Here is a 24,627-nt window from a genome sequence, read left to right as displayed (position 1 = left end):
AAACGCAAGTTGGTAAATTCTAGAATGATTGCACATGTTGTTGTTTTTTTGTAAACCAACCAAAACACACTGACCGAACATGAGGAGTCAAATCTGAGAGATGATTGTGGAGAATGATTGTTGCCATAAAACACGTCCTTAACTGGGCGAAGGATACTTCGCGAAGCTGCCCGCACAAAACGTTAGCACTGAGTTTTCGTTTTAAAAAAACTTCGCGAAGTCGACTTCGGGCTCAATTATGGATTGCCTTTACGTAGAGCTCACTCGGTGCGTTTTGGCGAGAAACAAAATGCTTCCAACAAGAAAAGGGTATAGTGCTCAGATTAACTCAAAAAATAAATATATGCTGTAGCATGTACAATGCCAGGAAAATGCCTCTAGCTGACGTAAAGACAGTCTCATATTAAAACTCATGGTTTTGTTTTAATGAAAAACTACTTGATATCGCAGACACACACGCTCGGCAAGGTCGGGATGCGGCAGATCGGGATGCGGCAGATTGGGATGCGGCAGATCGGGATGCGGCAGATCAAGCTGCGGCAGATCGGGATGTGTTTGGTCTGGTTGCTGCAGGTCGGGATGCAGCAGATCGTGCTACGGCAGGCTGGGATGTATCCGTCTTTACATTTAGTCAAGTTTTGACTAAATGTTTTAACATAGAGGGGGGAATCAAGACGAGGGTCGTGGTGTGTGTGTGTGTGTGTGTGTGTGTGTGTGTGTGTGTGTGTGTATGTGTGTGTGTGTGTGTGTGTGTCTGTGTGTGTCTGTGTCTGTGTCTGTGTCTGTGGTCTGTGTGTGTGTGTGTGTGTGTGTGTGTGTGTGTGTGTGTAGAGCGATTCAGAGTAAACTACTGGACCGATCCTTATGAAATTATACAAGATAGTTCCTGGAAATGTTATCCCCAGATGTTTTTTAATTTTTTCGATAATTTTCTTTGATGACGTCATATCCGGCTTTTTGTAAAAGTTGAGTCGGCACTGTCACACCCTAATTTTTCAATGAAATTGATTGAAAGTTTGGTTAAGTAATCTTCGACCAAGCCCGGACTTTGGTATTGCATTTCAGCTTGGACGCTTAATCTAAAAATCTGAAAATTGTAATTAAAATTACTTTTTTTATAAAACGAACCAAAAACAATTTCATCTTATTCTTCATCATTTTCTGATTCCAAAAACATATAAATATGTTATATTCGGATTAAACACAAGCTCAAAAAATATAAAATATAAAACATATGATTATATTTAAATTTTGGAAATCGATTTAAAAACAATTTCATCTTATTCCTTGTCGGTTCCTGATTCCAAAACCATATTTATATGATATGTTTGGATTAAAAACAAGCTCAGAAAGTAAAAAAGAAAGGAGATACAGAAAAGCGTGCTATCTTGCTCAGCGGAACCACTACCGCGCTATTCTGGATCGTCAATTCCACTGCCTTTGCCACGAGCGGTGGACTGACGATGCTACGAGTAGGCTTATACGGTCTTGCTGAAAAAATGCATTGCGTTCAAGACAGCTTGACTAAATGTTGCATTTTCGCCTTACGCGACTTGTTTTACTACAAACATTGATGTCAAAACTGACGCAAAGTTTCAATGTTGACACAAACGTGTGACCTGGTATCAAAACCAGCTGGCTCACAAAGATTGCATTAAAGTCCCTCGTCCGGCGGTTGTAACTGGACAGCACCTCTTAAGAGATTGTCTTATCCTGTGGTTATCGGCTAGCTCAACTAAAATCCTTGAACAAAGACGCAGACAACAGCCGTTTCACCTGAGTGAACGCAGAGTACACGCCGGGGGGTGAATGTATACTCAGGTATACTCAGGTGTTGGGTTGCTCGGCGAGCGACATCCTTCATATGAGGAAGGTAAGTTTCTTCAACACGCAGATTGAGCGACGATAGATCGAATGACGGAAGTTTGAACGGCAAAACAATGACAAAATATAGCAGCGAATAAAATATTGAAATACAAAAGAACTAACATTGTTAAACACTCAGGTTGACAAATACCGGTAGGCGACAACAGATTGAGCGACGATAGATCGAATGACGGAAGTTTGAACGACAAAACAATGACAAAATATAGCAGCGAATAAAATATTGAAATACAAAATTTCGAAGGGAAAAAAAGAACGAACATTGTTAAACACTCTGGTTGACAAATACCGGTAGGCGACAAAAGATTGAGCGACGATATATCGAATGACTGAAGTTCGAACGACGAAACAATGAAAAAATATAGCAGCGAATAAAATATTGAAATACAAAATTTCGAAGGGAAAAAAAGAACGAACATTGTTAAACACTCAGGTTGACAAATTCCAGTAGGCGACAACAGATTGAGCGACGATAGATCGAATGACTGAAGTTCGAACGACGAAACAATGACAAAATATAGCAGCGAATAAAATATTGAAATACATAATTTCGTTGGGAAAAAAAAGAACGAACATTGTTAAACACTCAGGTTGACAAATGCCGGTAGGCTACAACAGATTGAGCGACGATAGATCGAATGACGGAAGTTTGAACGACAAAACAATGACAAAATATAGCAGCGAAATATGGCATTCCATTTGTCAAATAATTATTTGGATACTTTTTCATGTTTTTTCACCAGTTTTAGCTAAATAATCATTATTTAGAAGCTCATGTGCTAAATAAGTAATTGTTTATAAACAATGTAAAACAATTCTAAATATTTTTTTCTTTACGTAAACCATTCATTATTTACCTAAACAATTCATTGTTTACGTAAATAATTCATTGCTTACGTAAATAATGATTTATTTAGCAACATTGCTGATTGTTTACAAACAATGTAAAATACGTCTAAATAATATATTGTTTACGTGAACAATATATTATCTAAACTTATATTACATTGTTTATAAACAATCAGCAATGTTGCTTAATAAATCATTATTTACGTAAACAATGAATTATTTACGTAAACAATGAATTGTTTAGCCAACACATTTTTCATTATTTAGGGGTTTCTAGGATTCGCTTCTGAACTAAAGTTTATGTCTTTCAGTGATTACTATAACTGAATACAAGGTCTCTCCACACACTCTTATCTAAAAATAGCTGTTACAATGCCTCCGACAACTGTTTAATCAAATCTTCACACCGTGGATTTGCCATGTTTTCAGCGCGGCGCGCCAACTCACCTAGCGGAAGAATATTATGATTGGATCCCTAAACTAGATGAGCTTGTTGGGGTTTCAACACATTACCCAGTTTCGTATATACCAAGTTGTACATGTGTTGTGTTGTGTAACTTACAGATTAAAAAAAAGTTTAATAATGCAGTAAGAGAAATGGAAAGAGAAAGTTTTTGTTGAGACAGAACAGAAAACTTAGGACGGAAAACTTTTTTTCAACAACTTCAAAGGAGAGAATGCAAACACTAAACGCTCCCGGTCATGACCTTGACCTTTTGTTTGTTTTCGCATTCAGTTCTTTTCGTACGGCAATTTCAGCTTGTAAAATAAACAAATGTACGAACATTTTCTGATAAATAATGTTTGCAGATACCTTGTATTGAATTATAGTATACTAGATGATTACCCGCTTCGCCGGGTACCGGCTTCGCCGGGAAGAAGTAGAGCCGAATACCAGGCTGCGCCTGGGACCCGGCAAAGCCGGTGTACGCACGAAGGAAAGGAGATAAACGCGCAAAACACTGGAGACCTTCTAAAAATAGTAACGTGCAGTGACCTTCTAAAAATAGTAACGTAGTAACGGGAATATGGATTGACGCCACACGGAGGAAGGGAGATAATCGCGGCTGAAAACACTGGAGAAGATAAGGAAGAGTTACTGGTTGTGGATCCCGTCAAAAAAAACAAAATCGGTTCAGCGCGCACAGCGCTGCGCGCCGAGAGCACGTGTTGAAATATCTCATCGATGAGGTTGTGTCCGGGGTGTAGCTGAATACGGTGTCCAAATTTGAAAAAGATCCACCGAGAACTTTGGCCGTGCATCGCGAACAGACAGACAGACAGACACTAGTCGTATATATATATAGATACACAAAGAAAAAAAATGAAGCTTAGAAGTCAATTCTTGATTCCCCTAAATAATGAAAACTGCTTTCCCTAAACAATGAATTGTTTAGGGAAAGCAGTTTTCATTATTTAGCGAATCTGCTAAATAATGCATTATATAGGTAAACAATGATTTATTTAGCAACTGCTCACTTTATCCACCCAAAAAATATTATTTTGTGAAATAAGTGATTATTTGTGTAAACAATACATTATTTACGTAAACAATGAATTATTTACGTAAACAATGAATTGTTTACCCAACACATTTTTCATTATTTAGGGGTTTCTAGGATTCGCTTCTGAACTAAGTTTTATGTCTTTCAGTGATTACTATAACTGAATACAAGGTCTCTCCACACACTCTTATCTAAAAATAGCTGTTACAATGCCTCCGACAACTGTTTAATCAAATCTTCACACCGTGGATTTGCCATGTTTTCAGCGCGGCGCGCCAACTCACCTAGCGGAAGAATATTATGATTGGATCCCTAAACTAGATGAGCTTGTTGGGGTTTCAACACATTACCCAGTTTCGTATATACCAAGTTGTACATGTGTTGTGTTGTGTAACTTCCAGATTAAAGGCAGAGTAAGCCTCCCGTAAACCATCACAGATACGGTCAGGCTTTTACACACAGTACAAACACCATTTCATTTAAACACTCACCAATTGAGAACATCCTAGGTGCCCTCCGTAAAGAGCGAACAATTTTCAAAGAATTTATTTTTGCGTGGTTTATCTTACCCCTGAGCCATCGTGAACCCGTGTGATCCAGTTTTCCCTTTTCACAATGCAGTCGTCATAGTTAGTCATTTGAATGCGACTCGACGTGAGCTTATCTACAATAGCACGTTTTTTTTATGCACGAAACAACGGCTGTGGTTCACAAGAACTCTAGCGATGGCTTTTGACTGTTGAGAGGAACGGCGATTTGCATTGATAAACCGGCCGTCGTCTGCTACGACCCTTGCGTGACCCTGCTTCCGGGCTTTTCTTTTTTTAAACTTTCACAACTTCGAATTGTTCTGATCTTGTCTTGATGAAAAACGAATTCTTTTATGATTAAAGAATGTTTGTGTAACAAGCTGTCAATTTATTATTTAGATTTTAAAAGTTAGGTCTAGCGCAAAAACGAGGCGCCGTTGTTGTTAACGGAACAAGTCTACGAAAATAAATTCTTTGAAAATGTCTCACGCTCGACAGAAAGCAGCCAGGATGTTCCCGTTCGGTGAGCGTTCAAATGGAAGTATGCTTGTACTGTATTTAGACGCTCGGGGAGCTCTGTGATGGTTTACGGGAGGCTTACTGTGCCTTTAAAAGAAAAGTTTAATAATGCAGTAAGAGAAATGGAAAGAGAAAGTTTTTGTTGAGACAGAACAGAAAACTTAGGACGGAAAACTTTTTTTCAACAACTTCAAGGGAGAGAATGCAAACACTAAACGCTCCCGGTCATGACCTTGACCTTTTGTTTGTTTTCCCATTCAGTTCTTTTCGTACGGCAATTTCAGCTTGTAAAATAAACAAATGTACGAACATTTTCTGATAAATAATGTTTGCAGATACCTTGTATTGAATTATAGTATACTAGATGATTACCCGCTTCGCCGGGTACCGGCTTCGCCGGGAAGAAGTAGAGCCGAATACCAGGCTGCGCCTGGGACCCGGCAAAGCCGGTGTACGCACGAAGGAAAGGAGATAAACGCGCAAAACACTGGAGACCTTCTAAAAATAGTAACGTGCAGTGACCTTCTAAAAATAGTAACGTAGTAACGGGAATATGGATTGACGCCACACGGAGGAAGGGAGATAATCGCGGCTGAAAACACTGGAGAAGATAAGGAAGAGTTACTGGTTGTGGATCCCGTCAAAAAAAACAAAATCGGTTCAGCGCGCACAGCGCTGCGCGCCGAGAGCACGTGTTGAAATATCTCATCGATGAGGTTGTGTCCGGGGTGTAGCTGAATACGGTGTTCAAATTTGAAAAAGATCCACCGAGAACTTTGGCCGTGCATCGCGAACAGACAGACACACAGACACTAGTCGTATATATATATAGATACACAAAGAAAAACAAGTCGCGTAAGGCGAAAATACAATATTTAGTCAAGTAGCTGTCGAACTCACAGAATGAAACTGAACGCAATGCCATTTTACTCGTAGCATCGTCAGGCCACCGCTCATGGCAAAGGCAGTGAAATTGACAAGAAGAGCGGGGTAGTAGTTGCGCTAAGAAGGATAGCACGCTTTTCTGTACCTCTCTTTGTTTTAACTTTCTGAGCGTGTTTTTAATCCAAACATATCATATCTATATGTTTTTGGAATCAGGAACCGACAAGGAATAAGATGAAAGTGTTTTTAAATTGATTTGGACAATTTAATTTTGATAATAATTTTTATATATTTAATTTTCAGAGCTTGTTTTTAATCCGAATATAACATATTTATATGTTTTTGGAATCAGCAAATGATGGAGAATAAGATAAACGTAAATTTAGATCGTTTTATAAATTTGTATTTTTTTTTACAATTTTCCGATTTTTAATGACCAAAGTCATTAATTAATTTTTAAGCCACCAAGCTGAAATGCAATACCGAACCCCGGGCTTCGTCGAAGATTACTTGACCAAAATTTCAACCAATTTGGTTGAAAAATGAGGGCGTGACAGTGCCGCCTCAACTTTCACGAAAAGCCGGATATGACGTCATCAAAGACATTTATCAAAAAAATGAAAAATACGTTCGGGGATTTCATACCCAGGAACTCTCATGTCAAATTTCATAAAGATCGGTCCAGTAGTTTAGTCTGAATCGCTCTACACACACACACACACACACGCGCACAGACACACATACACCACGACCCTCGTTTCGATTCCCCCTCGATGTTAAAATATTTAGTCAAAACTTGACTAAATATAAAAATGAAGCTTAGAAGTCAATTCTTGATTCCCCTAAATAATGAAAACTGCTTTCCCTAAACAATGAATTGTTTAGGGAAAGCAGTTTTCATTATTTAGCGAATCTGCTAAATAATGCATTATATAGGTAAACAATGATTTATTTAGCAACTGCTCACTTTATCCACCCAAAAAATATTATTTTGTGAAATAAGTGATTATTTGTGTAAACAATACATTATTTACGTAAACAATGAATTATTTACGTAAACAATGAATTATTTACGTAAACAATGAATTGTTTAGGTAAACAATGAATGGTTTACGTAAACAAAAAATTATGTAGAATTTTTTTACATTGTTTATAAACAATTACTTATTTAGCACATGAGCTTCTAAATAATGATTATTTAGCTAAAACTGGTGAAAAAAAAACCATGAAAAAGTATCCAAATAATTATTTGACAAACGGAATGCCATAGCGAAAACAAATTTAAACACAACATTTCGAAGGGGAAAAAAATACGAACATTGATCAAATGAAAGGAGAAATCGCCTCGTTAAAAGATCGACGCAACAGCGACGATAGATGATCGCCACTAAAAATCAAACATCAGAGGATCGACGAGAGAAAAAAATCATGTCGACGCGGCAAAACATTCATGCGACTGATCGGACGATCGAGGCGAGAAAATAAAGTTCGCACAAAAATAGTCGCGACAGAAGATCGACGAGAAACAAGAGTTTACACACGCACATTTTGCGACGCGCATTTGGATAGGCGTAACTGTGTGGTCAGGTTTGTGTCAGATCTACTTTTGTGTGGGCTGTCTCAAGTGTGTCGTGCTTTCGTCACACGCAAACTCTTGTTTTAATTTCTGTTGGTAAATTCCAGTGTAGCGTTAAGCTAAAAAGTGATGATCTTTCATAGAGACCTCATTTAAACTCTGAGAAAGGACTGTGCTCATAGTTATTTCCGATTCGAAACCTTCATCGAGCTTCGACAGATTGACTGTGCAGAGTGTTGCCCCTTGAATTGACTCCAGCCAAGGCCACGGTTAGCACATTTTCAAAGTAAATGTGGTATGTTTCTCGTGTTGTATCGTCACTCATCGGGGAGACTGGTACTATATATGAACCGTAAGAATGCTGTGAACCCTACACGTATTATGTCCCCATCGTTTGTTTGTTCACATTTGCCCAACATGTTAATTTGCTGCGGGGTTTTTGTCGTCTGCTAGGCTGCTAGGTAAATCGAACCACGGCACTGCACTGCAGTCTCATTTCAAAAACAACAATTGCTCGTCTACACGCATGAGGCAGGCTGGTAATAAGTTTTATACATGGTAAGAACGTTCTTAATCCTACACGTTTTCGATTCCGATTGTTGTTGCCTTGAAATAATAATTCGGAAACCATTCATTTCTTGAACTGATGCAGTCGTATTTTAGTGTTGTCTACTATAACAGAGTCGACTTTCAAATGCTAGTCTGGCTGATACGTTATCGGAATAACACTTTTGTTTTCTGTTTTCCGCTGGGAATTTTACACTAACTCATCATTTAGTAATGTGGTTAATAAGCTACATGTCACTAACACGGCATATGAGAAGAATCTTTGCAAGTCAAAACGAGAAGAGACCATTTGTGGAAGAGACACAGCCGCTTCTAATTTTAGATCAGTGGGCTTAACTGTGGCACAGGCGCCTGCGATCTGTCAGGAAAAAAAACTTCTGCTTTGAGCCGCAGGAAATGTATGGTTATTTTTTGGTAAAGTGAAGAATATAAGCTACATGTCATTAATTAATTCTGAGGATGAGAGTACAGTCTCGCTTTGGCAAAGGGCGTAAGAATACGCTCCGTGGAAAAGTTAGCTCACTCCAAGAGTGCGCTAACAGATTTAAGCGCATCGCCATTAGCCAATCAACTGGTTCACATCAGTCATGTGACACCAGTACTTACTGACAATTCCTCTTATACTACAATTTGTGTTTGTGAAACTTTTATTATGCAAGATTTTTATTGAGTCTGTGGTTGACTGGCTGCGCGGGTGTGTGATGCATGTGTGTGTGTGACATCCCTTTTCACTTGGTGGGGATGTCGTTGCATGGTCATCAGCAATCGGCAAAAATCGGAAAACATTTCAAATCGCCGAAAGGTTTGTCGTCATTTCTGTAGGATGGACACCATCTTTAACGTGGTTTTAAGAAGGTTGTAATTAATTGAACATGATACAATAATAAAAATAAGTAACAATAGGGACACGACCTCGAGCGAAAACATTTTAACTTTTACTGTTACTCTTTTTGTATCAGCCAAAAACTGTTTTATTGACGTCTCTGCCTTACATTTTCCGACACAGATATAACGGACGCGTCAGTTTGTTTCCCTGTACTAGAGTTTGTTGACAGTGTATAACACCGGCTGGTTTAGTACGACTTGGGTATTGTGACCGAATTCTCTTATCTCTCACCTAATTGCATAAATTGGTCAAAATGTTTGTGCAATCCTGTGAAACTGGCAGAATAGTATCTAACGCTGTTAAGCTGTTAAGATCTTATGCAAGTGACCCACTTTAGTAAGATAATGCATGTATACGTACTAGGTGAAAGGTGGTACGCCTTTGCAGGGAGTAGGGGGGAGGAGGTTGCAAGGCGTTCCAAGCAAGTATAGTTGAGGGAGCGATGTTAACCCGTGATTTGTAAAAATGTAAAACATTTTACAAATCACGGGGCGCGCCCCGTGAATTGTAATAATTCGCCCCGCGATTTGTAAAATGTTTTACAAATGACGTAAATGCGCCCGATATTTAACTTATCATCTCTAAAGTGAAGGGATCTATTCAGAAAAAAAAATTGATTACTTTTTTGTCCCATCGCTTGGAAATTCGGGTCGCTTCCTCCCAGTGGAAAGCTAGCAATCCCGTTTCGCCGTTAGCCCATTTCGCCCCATCTCATTTTTGCGACATGTCACAGGCCAAGTGTCATTTTACAACCATGTTATGTACCATTTGCTCCACATCCCATTTTGGCGCAATCACGTTTCGCCGTTATCCCATTTCGCCCCCATCCCATTTTCGCGACATGTCACAGGCCAAGTGTCATTTTACCACCGTGTCATACCACTAGCACCACATTCCATTTTGTCGCAATGCCGTTTTGCCGTCATCCCATTTCGCCGCCATCCTTATTTCGCGACATTTTGGATTGTGGCAAAATGGGATTTTGCGTAAACGGAATGTCTCTTGGTGAATAACGCAGTATATTAGTATAGTGAGGCTAAAGGGGATATGGTGTCAAAATGGGATGTCGCGCTATTGTTATGACATGTTAGTAAAATGACGCTTGGCTTGTGAAATGTCGCGAAAATGGGATGGGGCAAAAATGGGATGGCGGCAAAATGGGCTTGCACCAAAATGGGATGTGAATCTAAAACCACCCCCACCACTCAGCGTAGAGGCTCTAAACAACAAATATTAATAATTGTCAGTAAGTACTGGTGTCACATGACTGATGTGAACCAGTTGATTGGCTAATGGCGATGCGCTTAAATCTGTTAGCGCACTCGAAAATAATTATTGAACTCAGCGCTATGCGCTTCGTTCAATAATGAATTTTCTCGATTTGCTCTATAGATCCCTTAGAGCCCTGGGATGTCTCAAAAACTTAAATAATAGAAGGCATGCATTACTTTGTTTTACATTTTTACATTTTTACAACCCCCCGCGGGTTAGGAGGAAGAATTTACCCGATGCTCCCCAGCATGTCGTAAGAGGCGACTAACGGATTCTGTTTCTCCTTTTACCCTTGTTAAGTGTTTCTTGTATAGAATATAGTCAATGTTTGTAAAGATTTTAGTCAAGCAGTATGTAAGAAATGTTAAAGGCACAGTGCAGCTCACAGCCTTCGTTTGCGTTTTTGTTGCAGCTGAGTGCATTTACAGTTCTAAAATCCTCCTATGGTAGTAAATCAAACCCAAAACTACCCAACGACAACATCTGTAAAGCTCGACAGTTTCTTGTTCACGCGAGTGCATAAACTAACCTAGTTATTACGTGGTGTTTGGTCGGAGTTCGATTCAACTGAGTGATTCCGGCCTCGATTTTGTTTTACACAAACTCATGATGACGTCTGACATAGTTTGCTAGTGACGTGTCTTTTTGTGCATGATGTGGTGATCTACCTGATCTAAATTTAGATCCAAAAATAGGTCAAGACCAGCCGGGTCCGAGTACGAAATTAATTCGTAAAAAAATTGCAGTTCTTGACTCTTTGGGTGCAAGTCAATGAAACTTGGTAGTTCTTCTAACGGATAGCTGCCTGAGGTATGACTAAAAGCCCCAGGGGCTCCGTGCACCTGGATTTGACAAGTTCAGTACCTTTAAGTCCTTTGTACTGGAAATTTGCATTCTCCCAGTAAGGTCATATATTGTACTACGTTGCAAGCCCCTGGACCAATTTTTTTATTAGTGCTTTTGTGAACAAGAAACAATTAACAAGTGGCTCTATCCCATCCCCCCCCCCCCCCCCCCCCACTTTCCCCGTCGCGATATAACCTTGAACTGTTGAAAACGACGTTAAACACCAAATAAAGAAAGAAAGAAAGACAGAAAGAACATTTTTACAAATCGCGGTTTTAGGTTCGACGTGATTTGAAAAATGTTTTTACATTTTTACAAATCACGGGTTGAAGCCACTTTAAGCCTCCCGTAAACCATTACAGATACGGTCAGGCTTTTACACACAGTACAAACACCCTTTCATGTAAACACTCACCGATTGAGAACATCCTAGGTGCCCTCCGTAAATAGCGAACAATTTTCAAAGAATTTATTTTTGCGTGGTTTATCTTACCCCTGAGCCATCGTGAACCCGTGTGATCCAGTTTCCCTTTTTCACAATGTAGTCGTCAGTTAGTCATTTGAATGCGACTTGATGTGAGCTCATCTACAATAGCACGTTTTTATGCACGAAACAAACGGCTGTGGTTCACAAGAACTCTAGCGATGGCTTTGGACTGTTGAGAGGAACGGCGATATGCCGCAGTAAACCGTCGACTGCTACGACCCTTGCGTGACCCTGCTTCCGGGCTTTTCTTTTTTCAGGCTTTCACAACTTCGAATTGCACTGATCTTGTCTTGATGAAAAAAGAATTCTTTTATGATTAAAGAATGTTTGTGTAACAAGCTGTCAATTTATTATTTAGATTTTAAAAGTTAGGTCTAGCGCAAAAACGCACCACGGTCCAAAAACATTCTGATAATCATCGATCCACGGCTATCGCCAGTTTAAGGGAAGTAACTCATGTTTGACCTGAGTTCAGGATGGGTCCAAAAAGTGTTCGAGACAATCTGCACAATTAATTCTTTACAAATTGCTCGCTCTTTACGTAGGGTACCTAGGATGTTCCCGTTTGGTGAGCGTTTAAATGGAAGGGTGTTTGTACTGTGTGTAAAAGCCTGACAGTATCTGTGATGGTTTACGGGAGGCTTACTGTCCGGGCGTGATTTCCGGGATATTCATAACAGCCGTCCAGCACCAAAACGAGGCGCCATTGTTGTAAAGGGCCAAGTCCACGAAAATAAATTCTTTGAAAATTTCTCACGCTCGACAGAAAGCAGCCAGGCTGTTCCCGTTCGGTGAGCGTTTAAGTGGAAGTATGCTTGTACTGTATGTAGACGCTCGGGGAGCTCTGTGATGGTTTACGGGAGGCTTACTGTGCCTTTAACAAGCGCATTTGTACATACAGCAGACAGTAATATCATCATTGTGCCTATAGCATTGTCTCAAAACGAAAGTGATAAGAGTCGTCCGTCCCTGCGGCGCTGTTGGCGGGTAGTTCCGGTTGTTTTGTTTACGTCCAAAATGGCTGAACGAGAGAAGAAGATAAGTGGTGGAGGGAAACGTTACTGTGTCTGCATGCTGTTCAAACTACGTGGGTAAAGAAGTTGAAGGGCGGATTGTCATGCGGTTCCATTTTGCAAACACAAACCAGAACTACCTGCCGTTCCAGGGGCGCAACTCTGTCCGACTATCGCGTTAGTTTCGAGACAGTGCTATAGAGAAACTTTATTGAGCAACAAACAAAATAAACCACAAACAAAACTCTCCACTGTATACACAAAGTAGGCAGGGAATAATGTCAAATGGAAGGATGCTCATATCCCCCATGAAAGCTCAGACAGATCTCTGGAGGTTCACACGATAGTCTACGCGAGGAGGACGATATCTTTAAACTTTGAATTTAGGTTATGATGCGCGCAACAGAAAACTTGAAGATAAGGCTGTGTCCGGGTTGAGTGCTAAAGAAAACCACGCACTGACTGATAAAAACAATCATCATGTGCTTCTTTATTCCACAGGTAACACTTCGAGCAGGAACGACGAACATGGCAAAGATAGTCTACACCGCAGTATTTCTGTTCACGCTGTGTTTTGTACAAGTTTTGTCACACACGGACTACCATCATTCTCCCCACAACGCCACCAAGAATGCGGATATTCATTATCCAAAACTGAATTCTGATACTCAACCATTGACATCGATCGATCGTCAAACTCGACAAAATGATAATCAAAATCCATCAGAAGATGGGGCAACTCATTCGCCTTCTGGATCGGACCAATCAAATCATGCGATTCAGTTGGAGATAGGAAGCAGCCAGAACAACGAATCCACCAATGAAACATCCTGGCACGCTCATAAGCATCTCGATGAGATTTTCAACACGACAGCAAAAGTGGACGCAGTTGCGATGGGCGAAAGCGAATATTTCATTGAGAAGATTTTCAGAAAGTATAGCGAGCGAAATGTGCTACTTTTAGCGGGACTTCAACATCTCATGGAGAACATTGGGCTTGGTGAACATAACGAAGAAAAGGGAAGTATGGTAGGAGAGACTGGTCAAAAAGTGCACGAAGAAAAGACTGGAAGATTAAACTTGAAAAGAAGAAGTACTTCAGCTGTGACACACGTTCACTCAGATCACTCTGAGGTGAGTAAAAGTCTGTCTGTCTGTCTGCCTGTCTGTCTGTCTCCAGTTGACAGATCTCTGAATGTGTACATTATGTACATTCTTCTGTCTGTCTGTCTGACTGGCTGTCTGTCTGTATGTCTCTCTGTTTGCTTTTCTGTCTATATGTCTAGTGATCTGGAACAAAACAAGACAATGTTAGCAGAGTTGAACCTTTCTCATTAAACTGTGTGTGTGTGTGTGTGTGTGTGTGTGTGTGTGTGTGTGTGTGTGTGTGTGTGTGTGTGTGTGTGTGTGTGTGTGTGTGTGTGTGTGTGTGTGTGTGTGTGTGTGTTTGTGTATGTGTGTGTTAGTGTGTGTATGTGTGTGTATGCGCGTGCGTGTGTGTGTGTGTGTGTGTGTGTGTGTGTTCGTGCGTGCGTATGCGCATGCGTGTGTATGTGCGTGCGTTCTTGTGTGGGTCTCTAGAGCTCTGCATATGCGTGTGTGCGAGCATTTTTCAAAGCCGACAGACTAACATTTTGAAACAAACTTACGTTTGAGTATCTTCCTTGCTTAATCTGTCTTTAGTGCTACAACGTGAGGGAGCTACTTTCTGATTTTCATTTTGACCGTCTGAACGGCCTTGACCTTGACCACTTCTTGTTGCTTTGCCCCGCCATCATCGACCAATTGGACAACAGCGGCTGTCATCATCACCAGGGCAACCAAGGCCACGGCCGTTTGAGTCCTGGCGATGGGTTAGTAGGATATTGGGAACTTGCGATAAGGTGAATGAGAGATAAGAAAAAAAGACAAGACAAGAAAAGACAAGATTTAAAAAGCTAAGACAAGATCAAATAAGATAACATAATGTCTCCTTGACTTCAACTTGCGCAACAATGGCTCTGCCTGGAATAACGCTAACGATCAAAATGGGGAGGGTAATTCAAATAAAGATATTTAAAAGTTATATACAATAAGCTTCAATATGACTACATTTCGAAAATACGGCTATTCTGTTTGATACTTCGAGGGGGAAATGTGCAGTTTTGCATTGATGTATACCCTCATGTGTCTGTCCACAGCAATAACAAAGATCATGCCCATGCACACGAAGACGAAAGTAGTGATCATCACAAGCACACTCACGCGGACACCGACGATGTGCTTGTGTCCGAAGCAGCAACCAACAAGGTGGTTGACAGCGGAGATATCCCACCACTTGGTATGTTAATATAATCTGTGTGTGAGTTTAGCGTGAGCTGCTGGTTATGTCAAGAAAATATTCCATTGTGTGTTGTTATTGTTATTTTTACACCCCCGGTATAGGGGTGTGTATAGGATTCGTTACACCCCCGGTATAGGGGTGTGTATAGGATTCGGTCGATGTGTTTGTTTGTTTGTTTGTTTGTGTGTTTGTGTGTTTGTGTTCGCATATAGATCTCAAGAATGAACGGACCGATCGTCACCAAACTTGGTGAACAGGTTCTATACATTCCTGAGACGGTCCTTACAAAAATTGGGACCAGTCAAACACACGGTTAGGGAGTTATTGGTGGATTAAGATTCTACAAGGACTTATAGAGGGACATATTAATGGTCAAAGGGAAATAACCTTTTCAGTTGGTGGCAGTGAGAATGGTAAGGACGGGGGTGTTTTTCCTACCTCGGAGGAATTTCTTGTTATTATTGTTATGATGAGGGCACTGTCTTTTTCCGTGTAGACGACTCTAAAATCTCACCAAATCAGCTCCTGCCAGGCCTTTTTGTTTTTATATTTAGTCAAGTTTTGACTAAATATTTTAACATCGAGGGGGAATCGAAACGAGGGTCGTGGTGTATGTGCGTGTGTGCGTGCGTGTGTGCGTGTGTGTGTGTGTGTGTGTGTGTGTGTAGAGCGATTCAGACTAAACTACTGGACCGATCTTTATGAAATTTGACATGAGAGTTCCTGGGTATGAAATCCCCGAACGTTTTTTTCATTTTTTTGATAAATGTCTTTGATGACGTCATATCCGGCTTTTCGTGAAAGTTGAGGCGGCACTGTCACGCCCTCATTTTTCAACCAAATTGGTTGAAATTTTGGTCAAGTAATCTTCGACGAAGCCCGGACTTCGGTATTGCATTTCAGCTTGGTGGCTTAAAAATTAATTAATGACTTTGGTCATTAAAAATCTGAAAATTGTAAAAAAAAATAAAAATTTATAAAACGATCCAAATTTACGTTTATCTTATTTTCCATCATTTGCTGATTCCAAAAACATATAAATATGTTATATTTGGATTAAAAACAAGCTCTGAAAATTAAATATATAAAAATTATGATCAAAATTAAATTGTCCAAATCAATTTAAAAACACTTTCATATTATTTCTTGTCGGTTCCTGATTTCAAAAACATATAGATATGATATGTTTGGATTAAAAACACGCTCAGAAAGTTAAAACAAAGAGAGGTACAGAAAAGCGTGCTATCCTTCTTAGCGCAACTACTACCCCGCTCTTCTTGTCAATTTCACTGCCTTTGCCATGAGCGGTGGCCTGACGATGCTACGAGTAAAATGGCATTGCGTTCAGTTTCATTCTGTAAGTTCGACAGCTACTTGACTAAATATTGTATTTTCGCCTTACGCGACTTGTTTAAATATATTTGGGATGTGTAGGTTTCACTCTGTCTGTCTGTCTGTCTTTCTGTTCGTCCAAACTTGGATAAGATCTCTGGCGGGTCGATGGAGCTGACATTTGTGATCCTCCACCACGAAATGAGTCGCATGTCACCTCGCGCGGTTCTGCGCTAGGCTTATAATATAAGTCCGGGGGGTGTCTGGTAACAGTATGAGGGTCACCTTAGTCACAGGCTTATAACTCAAACAGTTTTCGCTCTTTTCTAAAACGGTTTTCACCACTGGACAGAGCATAAAAAAACTCTTTAGGAAAATGTAAAAATATGAAAATCATGCAAAGGTGACATGCGACTCATACCGTGGTGGAGGGTCACATTTGGTGTGTAGCTTGGAATTAGGGTACAGGTGACATGTTCATTTGAGTAATCAGCTTACTGGTATGGTCTGTGTTTGCAGTTTATTTGGAGAAAGAAAAATAACTTCATATTTCACATTCATAATCGTTTCTATGTGTGTGTGTGTGTGTGTGTGTGTGTGTGTGTGTGTGTGTGTGTGTGTGTGTGTGTGCGTGTGCGTGTGTGTGTTGTTTGTTTTATCTTGTTTGAGAATGATCAAACTGGAAGCCGTCACTTTCTCACTTGCTTCTGTTTGACATGGGAATAAAAATAGCGTCTGTCTATTCGTTTCAGTATGGGTGTACAGCAGCGTGGCGGTGCTGGTGATCTCCCTTGTGGGTCTGCTAGGTGTCGCTGTGATCCCGGTCATGCGCAGACTGTTCTACAAAAACCTGCTTCAGTTCCTGGTGGCCCTGGCTGTAGGGGCGCTGTGTGGGGATGCATTGCTGCATCTTCTTCCTCATGTTAGTGGTGTATTCTTTCTAGTTTGATATTTTTTAGTTGTTGGTATTGGTGTTGTTGTTGTTGTTGTTGTTGTTGTTGTTGTTGTTGTTGTTCAAGACTCAAGACTCAGAAGACTCTAAATGTTACTGTCTTTATAAGGCCAAACAAAAATATATGTTGGTTCAAAAACATAGGATCTGTATGTCGGCTTGGTTTTTTATTATTTTTTTATTTTTAATTTAGTCGATTTCAAAGGAGGTTGCTTCCCTAAATCTCGGTATGGTTCGCAAAATGTGCCAAAAGTTGTGTGTTTTTTGAGAAATGAAAAAACGTTTTAGGGTCGGTGGGAAAAAATAGGGTCGGGTTACCCTAAACCAACATATATTTTTATTTGGCCTAAAAACAAGGAATATTGCCATGCAGTGTCGGGGGGGTTACAGACATAAAATACATCACATTTACGAAGAATTAAGAATTGCATTAAACACTAAAACATATCACATGTACTAAGAATTGAGAGTTGCACTAAAATACATCTGAAAGTCCTAAACAGTCACTTTTAGTGGTGGTGGTGGTGGTGGGGGAATTGTTGTTGTTGCTGTTACAAAGTAAACGAAGAACATCTTTGTCAGCATGCACTTTCCTCAATCGCAAACTGCCATAGGGACATAGTGGGCTTGAAAGCAACATGGAGTTGCAAATACACGCTGGTTTGAAGCAATGCTGATTTTCTGAAAGAGACTTCCGTAATCAACATTCAAATTACCACTTAGCTAATAACATGCATTCACCGCAACTACTAATTGTGTATTGCTCTAATGTAGGCTCTAAGCTCTGGTCACGGAAAACACGAAAAGCCAGCATCCAGACGTGATCACGCCACATCCTACGACCACGACGACCACAAAACCATCAGCGACAGCGATCACGATCATGGCACAGCGGAGGAGGAAGGTGGCCACGATGACACATCGGTATGGAAAGGACTGGTGGCACTGTTGGGTCTTCTGTTTTTCTTCCTGGCGGAGAGGGTCTTAATCATTGTGACATCGTGGCGAGCGGAGAAGAAACTTCAGGTAGTTTTTGTTTTTTTGTTTTACATACAGGTAGATGCACGCGCGCACTCAAACACACACGCGCACACGCGCGCGCGCACACACGCACACGCACATTTGATAGTTTGTCTAGAATGAAAGAAAAATAGACAGACAGACAGATGGAAAGGCAAATATATAGCGGAGGTGGTGCATGGGGGAACGAAAGAAAAATGCTTGTCGCTAATTTCTTTTCAAAACACAACTGTCCAGTTCTTAAAGTGTATGAAATGTAAAATAAACACAAGCTTTACCCTTGTTTATGTCGTTTTCAGAGGAAGGCACAACTAAAGGCAGCAGACTTGGTAGGAGCCAAAAGAATTCCCGAAGCACGAGGCTTATTTCTCATGGTTCCTGCAACACGTAAGTGCCAGACTGCTTAGGATTTTTAGATGCCGTGAGAGACTGCTTAGGATTTTTAGATGCCGTGAGAGACTGCTTAGGATTGTTAGATGCCGTGAGAGACTGCTTAGGATTTTTAGATGCCGTGAGAGACTGCTTAGGATTTTTAGATGTGTTTTAGTGCAACTCTAAATTCTTAGTAAATGTGATACGGTTTAGTGTTGTTAGTTTTGAGTGCAATCCTTAATTCTTAGTAAATGTGATGTATTTTATGTCTGTGATCGCCTGACACTGCATGGCAATTTTCCTTGTTTTTATAAGGACAGTAAAACTTTGAGCCTTTGAGTCTTTGAGTGAGACTCTGCCAAGTGTGCTTGCTGTAGTGATGGGCAAGTTCGGTCAGTAATGTAATGCATTCGGGTTCACGTGTGTGTTGTCGTATTTTTGCACAGTGAAGGAACTTTCATTTATAACAATGGATCCTTTCAGATTTCTTTCAAACCTTCGATAATTATGATGTTGTTGCTGGTTTTTTTTAACGCCCCTTCTTTTGAAATGGCTATGTGGGACCGATGCAAGTGTGTTTCTGTTCTCAGTTCACACTGCAGTCTTCATGTTTAAAATCAAAGCTGAACATCCGTCTCCAGGTTATTAATGAAGGCCACAGAGCTAAATTTAGCGTTGCCAGCACGAGATCCTAGAGCTACATACGCTACGCTGCGGAATTAGTGAAGAACATTATGTTCACGGTTTGATGTCTGTTTGTTACAGAAAATACAGACCCTTCTTACGATGCTCTGATCAGAGAAACAGCCATTATCGATGATGACGACGATGACAACAAAAACAGCAGCGATATTTTCCTCAGCAGCAACTACAACCACCACGTAATCAGCAGTAGCTCACAGTCTCTCCACGAAGACCAAGGTCACTCTGAGGAAGATCAAGGTCACGATGAAGGTCACGGTCACGGTCACTCCCATCACCAAGGCGACGTGCCTGGCTCTGTGTCCGCGGTGGCTTGGATGGTGATTCTGGGTGACGGCATCCACAACTTGAGCGACGGTCTCGCCATCGGTGCGGCCTTCGCTAGCAGTGTGACTGGGGGGTTCAGCACGTCTGTCGCTGTCTTCTGTCACGAACTACCCCATGAAATAGGTAAGTGATGCAGTGGAACATCTTTTTTACGACCTCCTTACAAATCTGAGAAAATCAGGTCTGAAAAAGGATGGAGCCTTAGAACGGAGGTAAATTAACAGAGGATATGAACATAACATCTGAAACAATTTGGTCTTAAAAGAGAGGGAGTCTTAAATTGGGGGGTCTTAAAAGGGGGGTCCCATTGTCTTATGAACCACTCTCGTGCATCGGTGCTCGGGCGCATACACACGCTCACGTTTGCACGTGCGCACGAACAAGATTGGCTGATTATTGCTGCTGCTGCTGAGAATGTTTGTAAAAATACATACAATTTTCTTCAAGGGCCCAAAATAATCCCGAAGTTATTTTGCACAGTTTGTTCCAGTTTTAAGTTTTAGTCTTGCATTTTGTGGATTATGCTGTTCTGTAAAGTCTTTAGTGATTAACCTCTTGGCTCAGTAAATGAATGTTTTTGATGGCACGCTGAGTTTAAAAAATCCACAAAAAGTTACAGACATTCATAGATGTACTCAGTAGAATGGTACAACAAGTCGCGTAAGGCGAAATTACTACATTTAGTCAAGCTGTCGAACTCACGGAATGAAACTGAACGCACTGTATTTTTTTCACCAAGACAGTACAGCTTCGTCAATCCCCGCGTGAAAGAAATCGCTCACCTTCCACGCGCAAAACGTAGTGATATTGACACGCCAGATTAGCGCGGTAGCGTATTGTGCTAAGCAGGAAAGCGCGCTTTTCTGTATTCTTGTTAACTTTCTGAGCTTGTTTTGAATACAACCTGTCATATCTATATGTTTTTGGAATCAGGAAATGATAAAGAATAAGATGAAATCATTATTGGATCGATTTCTTAAATTTTAATCGTAAGACTAATTAATCTATTTTCGTTAATTGTGATCATATTTTAAGAGTTAACATGACATATGTATATATATATATTTAGATTCAAAATGTGATGAAGAATACGATGCAATCAATTTTAAATCTGTTTGCGAAAAATCGATTTTGATGACAACTTTAATGAGCAAACTCATTAATTAATTTTTAAGCCTCCAAGCTGAAATGCAATACCAAAGTCCGGGCTTCGTCGAAGATTACTTGACTAAAATTTCAACCAATTTGGTTGAAAAATGAGAGCGTGACAGTGCCGCCTCAACTTTCACGAAAAGCCGGATATGACGTCATCAAAGACATTTATCAAAAAATGAAAAAAAGGTCTGGAGGTACTATACTCAGGATCTCTCATGTCAAGTTTCATGAAGATCGGTCCAGTAGTTTTCTCTGAATCGCTCTACACACACACACAGACACACACACATACACCACGACCCTCGTCTCGATTCCCCCCTCTACGTTAAAACATTTAGTCAAAACTTGACTAAATGTAACAAGTCGCGTAAGGCGAAAATACAACATTTAGTCAAGTAGCTGTCGAACTCACAGAATGAAACTGAACGCAATGCCATTTTTCAGCAAGACCGTATACTCGTAGCATCGTCAGTCCACCGCTCATGGCAAAGGCAGTGACATTGACAAGAAGAGCGGGGTAGTAGTTGCGCTAAGAAGGATAGCACGCTTTTCTGTACCTCTCTTTGTTTTAACTTTCTGAGCGTGTTTTTAATCCAAACATATCATATCTATATGTTTTTGGAATCAGGAACCGACAAGGAATAAGATGAAAGTGTTTTTAAATTGATTTGGACAATTTAATTTTGATAATAATTTTTATATATTTAATTTTCAGAGCTTGTTTTTAATCCGAATATAACATATTTATATGTTTTTGGAATCAGCAAATGATGGAGAATAAGATAAACGTAAATTTGGATCGTTTTATAATTTTTATTTTTTTTTACAATTTTCAGATTTTTAATGACCAAAGTCATTAATTAATTTTTAAGCCACCAAGCTGAAATGCAATACCGAAGTCCGGGCTTTGTCGAAGATTACTTGACCAAAATTTCAACCAATTTGGTTGAAAAATGAGGGCGTGACAGTGCCGCCTCAACTTTCACGAAAAGCCGGATATGACGTCATCAAAGACATTTATCAAAAAAATGAAAAAAAAGTTCGGGGATATCAATCCCAGGAACTCTCATGTAAAATTTCATAAAGATCGGTCCAGTAGTTTGGTCTGAATCGCTCTACACACACACACAGACAGACAGACACTCACACACACACACACACATACACACACACACATACACCACACACACACACACAGACACACACACATACACCACGACCCTCGTCTCGATTCCCCCCTCTACGTTAAAACATTTAGTCAAAACTTGACTAAATGTAAAAAGCATGGTCGAATTAGTGATGATAACTAATAGGCCCTACTGATAAATTTTACCCTGGCGACTTTGGGAGTAAATATGTCAATCAATTCTGTTTTTTACCTGAGTTGTTTTTAATTTCGTTTCATGTAATTAATAATGTCTGACGAGTCCTTGCAACCAACTATTTTCATATTCTGCTGGCAGATAACTGTTTTCATCACAAACATATCTCTCTTTGTGCAGGAGACTTTGCCATGCTGCTGAAGGCAGGCATGCCGGCAAAGCAAGCCTTGATGTACAACGTGTTGTCCTCAGTCCTGTGTTTCATCGGCATGGTGATTGGTGTACTCCTGGGGCAGCTGGAGAATGCATCTTCCTGGATCTTCTGCACTGTGGCGGGCATGTTCCTCTACATCTCATTGGCTGATATGGTGAGTGATGTGACGTGTGTGTGTGTGTGTGTGTGTGTGTGTGTGTGTGTGTGTGTGTGTGCGTGTGTGTGTGTGTGTGCAGGGCCGTACCTAAGTAGGGTGAGGGGTGAGGGGGCCCAATTGTGGTAGGGGTACATTAGTTGAGGGTGCGAAGCACCCGAACCTCCTAGGGGGGTCCGGGGGCATGCCCCCCCCCCGCCCCCGAGAATGTGTGAAATCTAGATTAAAATATGTGCAATATGGTGCATTCTGGGAGTATTTGTCATTTACTGGTCGTTTATTGTTTCAATATATATATATATCTATATATCATTTTTTTTACCCTTGGAGGAGGTACATGGTCAGGCCAGTTGGGGGGGTTCCGGGCAACAGGAAACCCCCCCTGGATCCGGCCCTGGTGTGTGTGTGTGTGTGTGTGTGTGTGTGTGTGTGTGTGTGTGTGTGTGTGTGTGTGTGTGTGTTATTGGTTGATATTGTCCGCGAAATGAGCTTTTCTACTTTTCTCTGACAGACAAGATTGACCATGCAATCGTTTTCGACGTGGATGGAATGACCCTATTAACATACGTACAAATGTTCCTAGCCTACATAGATCTGCGGATCATTCTGTAAATGTACTGAGTTCATTCATTCAATTTCATTCCATAATTCCCTAATCTGTGTGTGTTATGTTGCAGTTACCGCAGCTGACAGTGACGAAGAGAAAGGGAGGGCCTAGTCCCGGCAGTCAGCTGCTGCTGCAGTGTGTGGGTGTGGGGGTCGGTGCAGGCATCATGCTCATCATCGCTGTCTTTGAACACGACCTCAAAACACTCATCGATTAAATATGACTTCATCTTTCAGTACGGCTCGGATACAATTACGACATCAACGGCCAATGGACCTGAACTGTGCTTTTCCCTTGATGTGCTTGCTTTTATATACGATTTGGACGCATTCATCGACTAAAGATGCAATGAACTTCTCAGAATTAACTTCAAATTTGTTCTCGTTATCACTGCATAGTTCAGTATACGGCTCGGACACACTTACAAAATCAACGGCCAACGGATCAATACCTGAACCGTTCTTTTCCTTGATGTGCTATGTTTTGAATACGATTTGAACGCATTCATCGACTAAAGATACAGTCAAATTCTCAGATTTGTTCTCCTTATAACTGTATTGTTCAGTATATGGCTCGGACACAATTACGAGATCAACGGCAAACGGATTAATACCTGAACTGTGCTTTTCACTTGATGTGCTTGCTTTTGAATACGATCTGAACGCATTCATCGACTAAAGATGCAGTGAACTTCTCAGAATTGAATTTGAATTTGTTAGAGATAACTGTATCTTTTAGAGGGGCTCGGGCACAATTACGACAAAACGGTCAACGAATAGAACTTGAAATGTGCTTTTCGCTTAATGTGCTTGCTTTTGAATACGATCTGAATGCATTCATCGACTAAAGATACAGTCAACTTCTCAGAATTAGCTTTGAATTTGTTCTAGTTATAAAGTTCTACATCTTTAAGTACGACTCTGGCACAACTGCGACATTTACGGCCGACGGATTGAAACTTGAACTTTGTTTTTCACTTGATGTGTTTAGTTTTTATTACGACCTGAACACAAGCAATTATCTACGGAACATATAATAATGGTGGTAGAGTGTCTTAGTAGACTTTATAACTTCAAATGTCCTTGCAGATAGCTACCTATTTCAGTACGGCTAGGACACAAATTACGACATCAACGGCCAACGAATTGATTCTTGGACTGTGCTTTTTACTTAAAGTGCCTGGTTTTGGATACGATCTGAACATACTTATGTTAATGGTGGTAGAGCGTCATAGGAGACAAGTGGCCATTATTGTGCGAGTGGGTGTAGCTCACAAATATGTGCACGAAGCACACACATGAGGGCAGTATATTTATAGGGGCACATGA

At 40.5% G+C, this 24,627-nt stretch overlaps 1 protein-coding gene across 1 annotated transcript; it reads left to right on the top strand.

Annotated features, from left to right (window-relative positions):
• Nucleotides 1-1,764: 1,764 nt before the first annotated feature.
• LOC138947189 (zinc transporter ZIP6-like) lies at nt 1,765-24,161 on the top strand. The gene is made up of 10 exons (XM_070318624.1): nt 1,765-1,873; nt 13,321-13,953; nt 14,503-14,672; nt 15,000-15,139; nt 17,227-17,396; nt 18,201-18,452; nt 18,746-18,833; nt 19,584-19,970; nt 22,505-22,692; nt 23,370-24,161. Exons 1-10 carry the CDS (start codon nt 1,865-1,867, stop codon nt 23,514-23,516), a joined length of 2,184 nt encoding a protein of 727 aa, XP_070174725.1. The 5' UTR covers nt 1,765-1,864; the 3' UTR covers nt 23,517-24,161.
• Nucleotides 24,162-24,627: the final 466 nt, after the last annotated feature.

The sequence above is a fragment of the Littorina saxatilis genome, linkage group LG14, assembly GCF_037325665.1.
Source record: "Littorina saxatilis isolate snail1 linkage group LG14, US_GU_Lsax_2.0, whole genome shotgun sequence".
NCBI lineage: Eukaryota > Metazoa > Mollusca > Gastropoda > Littorinimorpha > Littorinidae > Littorina > Littorina saxatilis.
The sequence above is the reverse complement of the archived record's forward strand: the minus strand, read 5'-3'. Positions and strand labels throughout refer to the sequence as shown.

Coding starts and splice junctions, on each gene's coding strand:
- LOC138947189 (XM_070318624.1), top strand. Junction 14,673..14,999: donor CGTTTGAGTCCTGGCGATGG/GTTAGTAGGATA, acceptor GTCTGTCCACAG/CAATAACAAAGATCATGCCC. Junction 17,397..18,200: donor TGCTGCATCTTCTTCCTCAT/GTTAGTGGTGTA, acceptor GCTCTAATGTAG/GCTCTAAGCTCTGGTCACGG.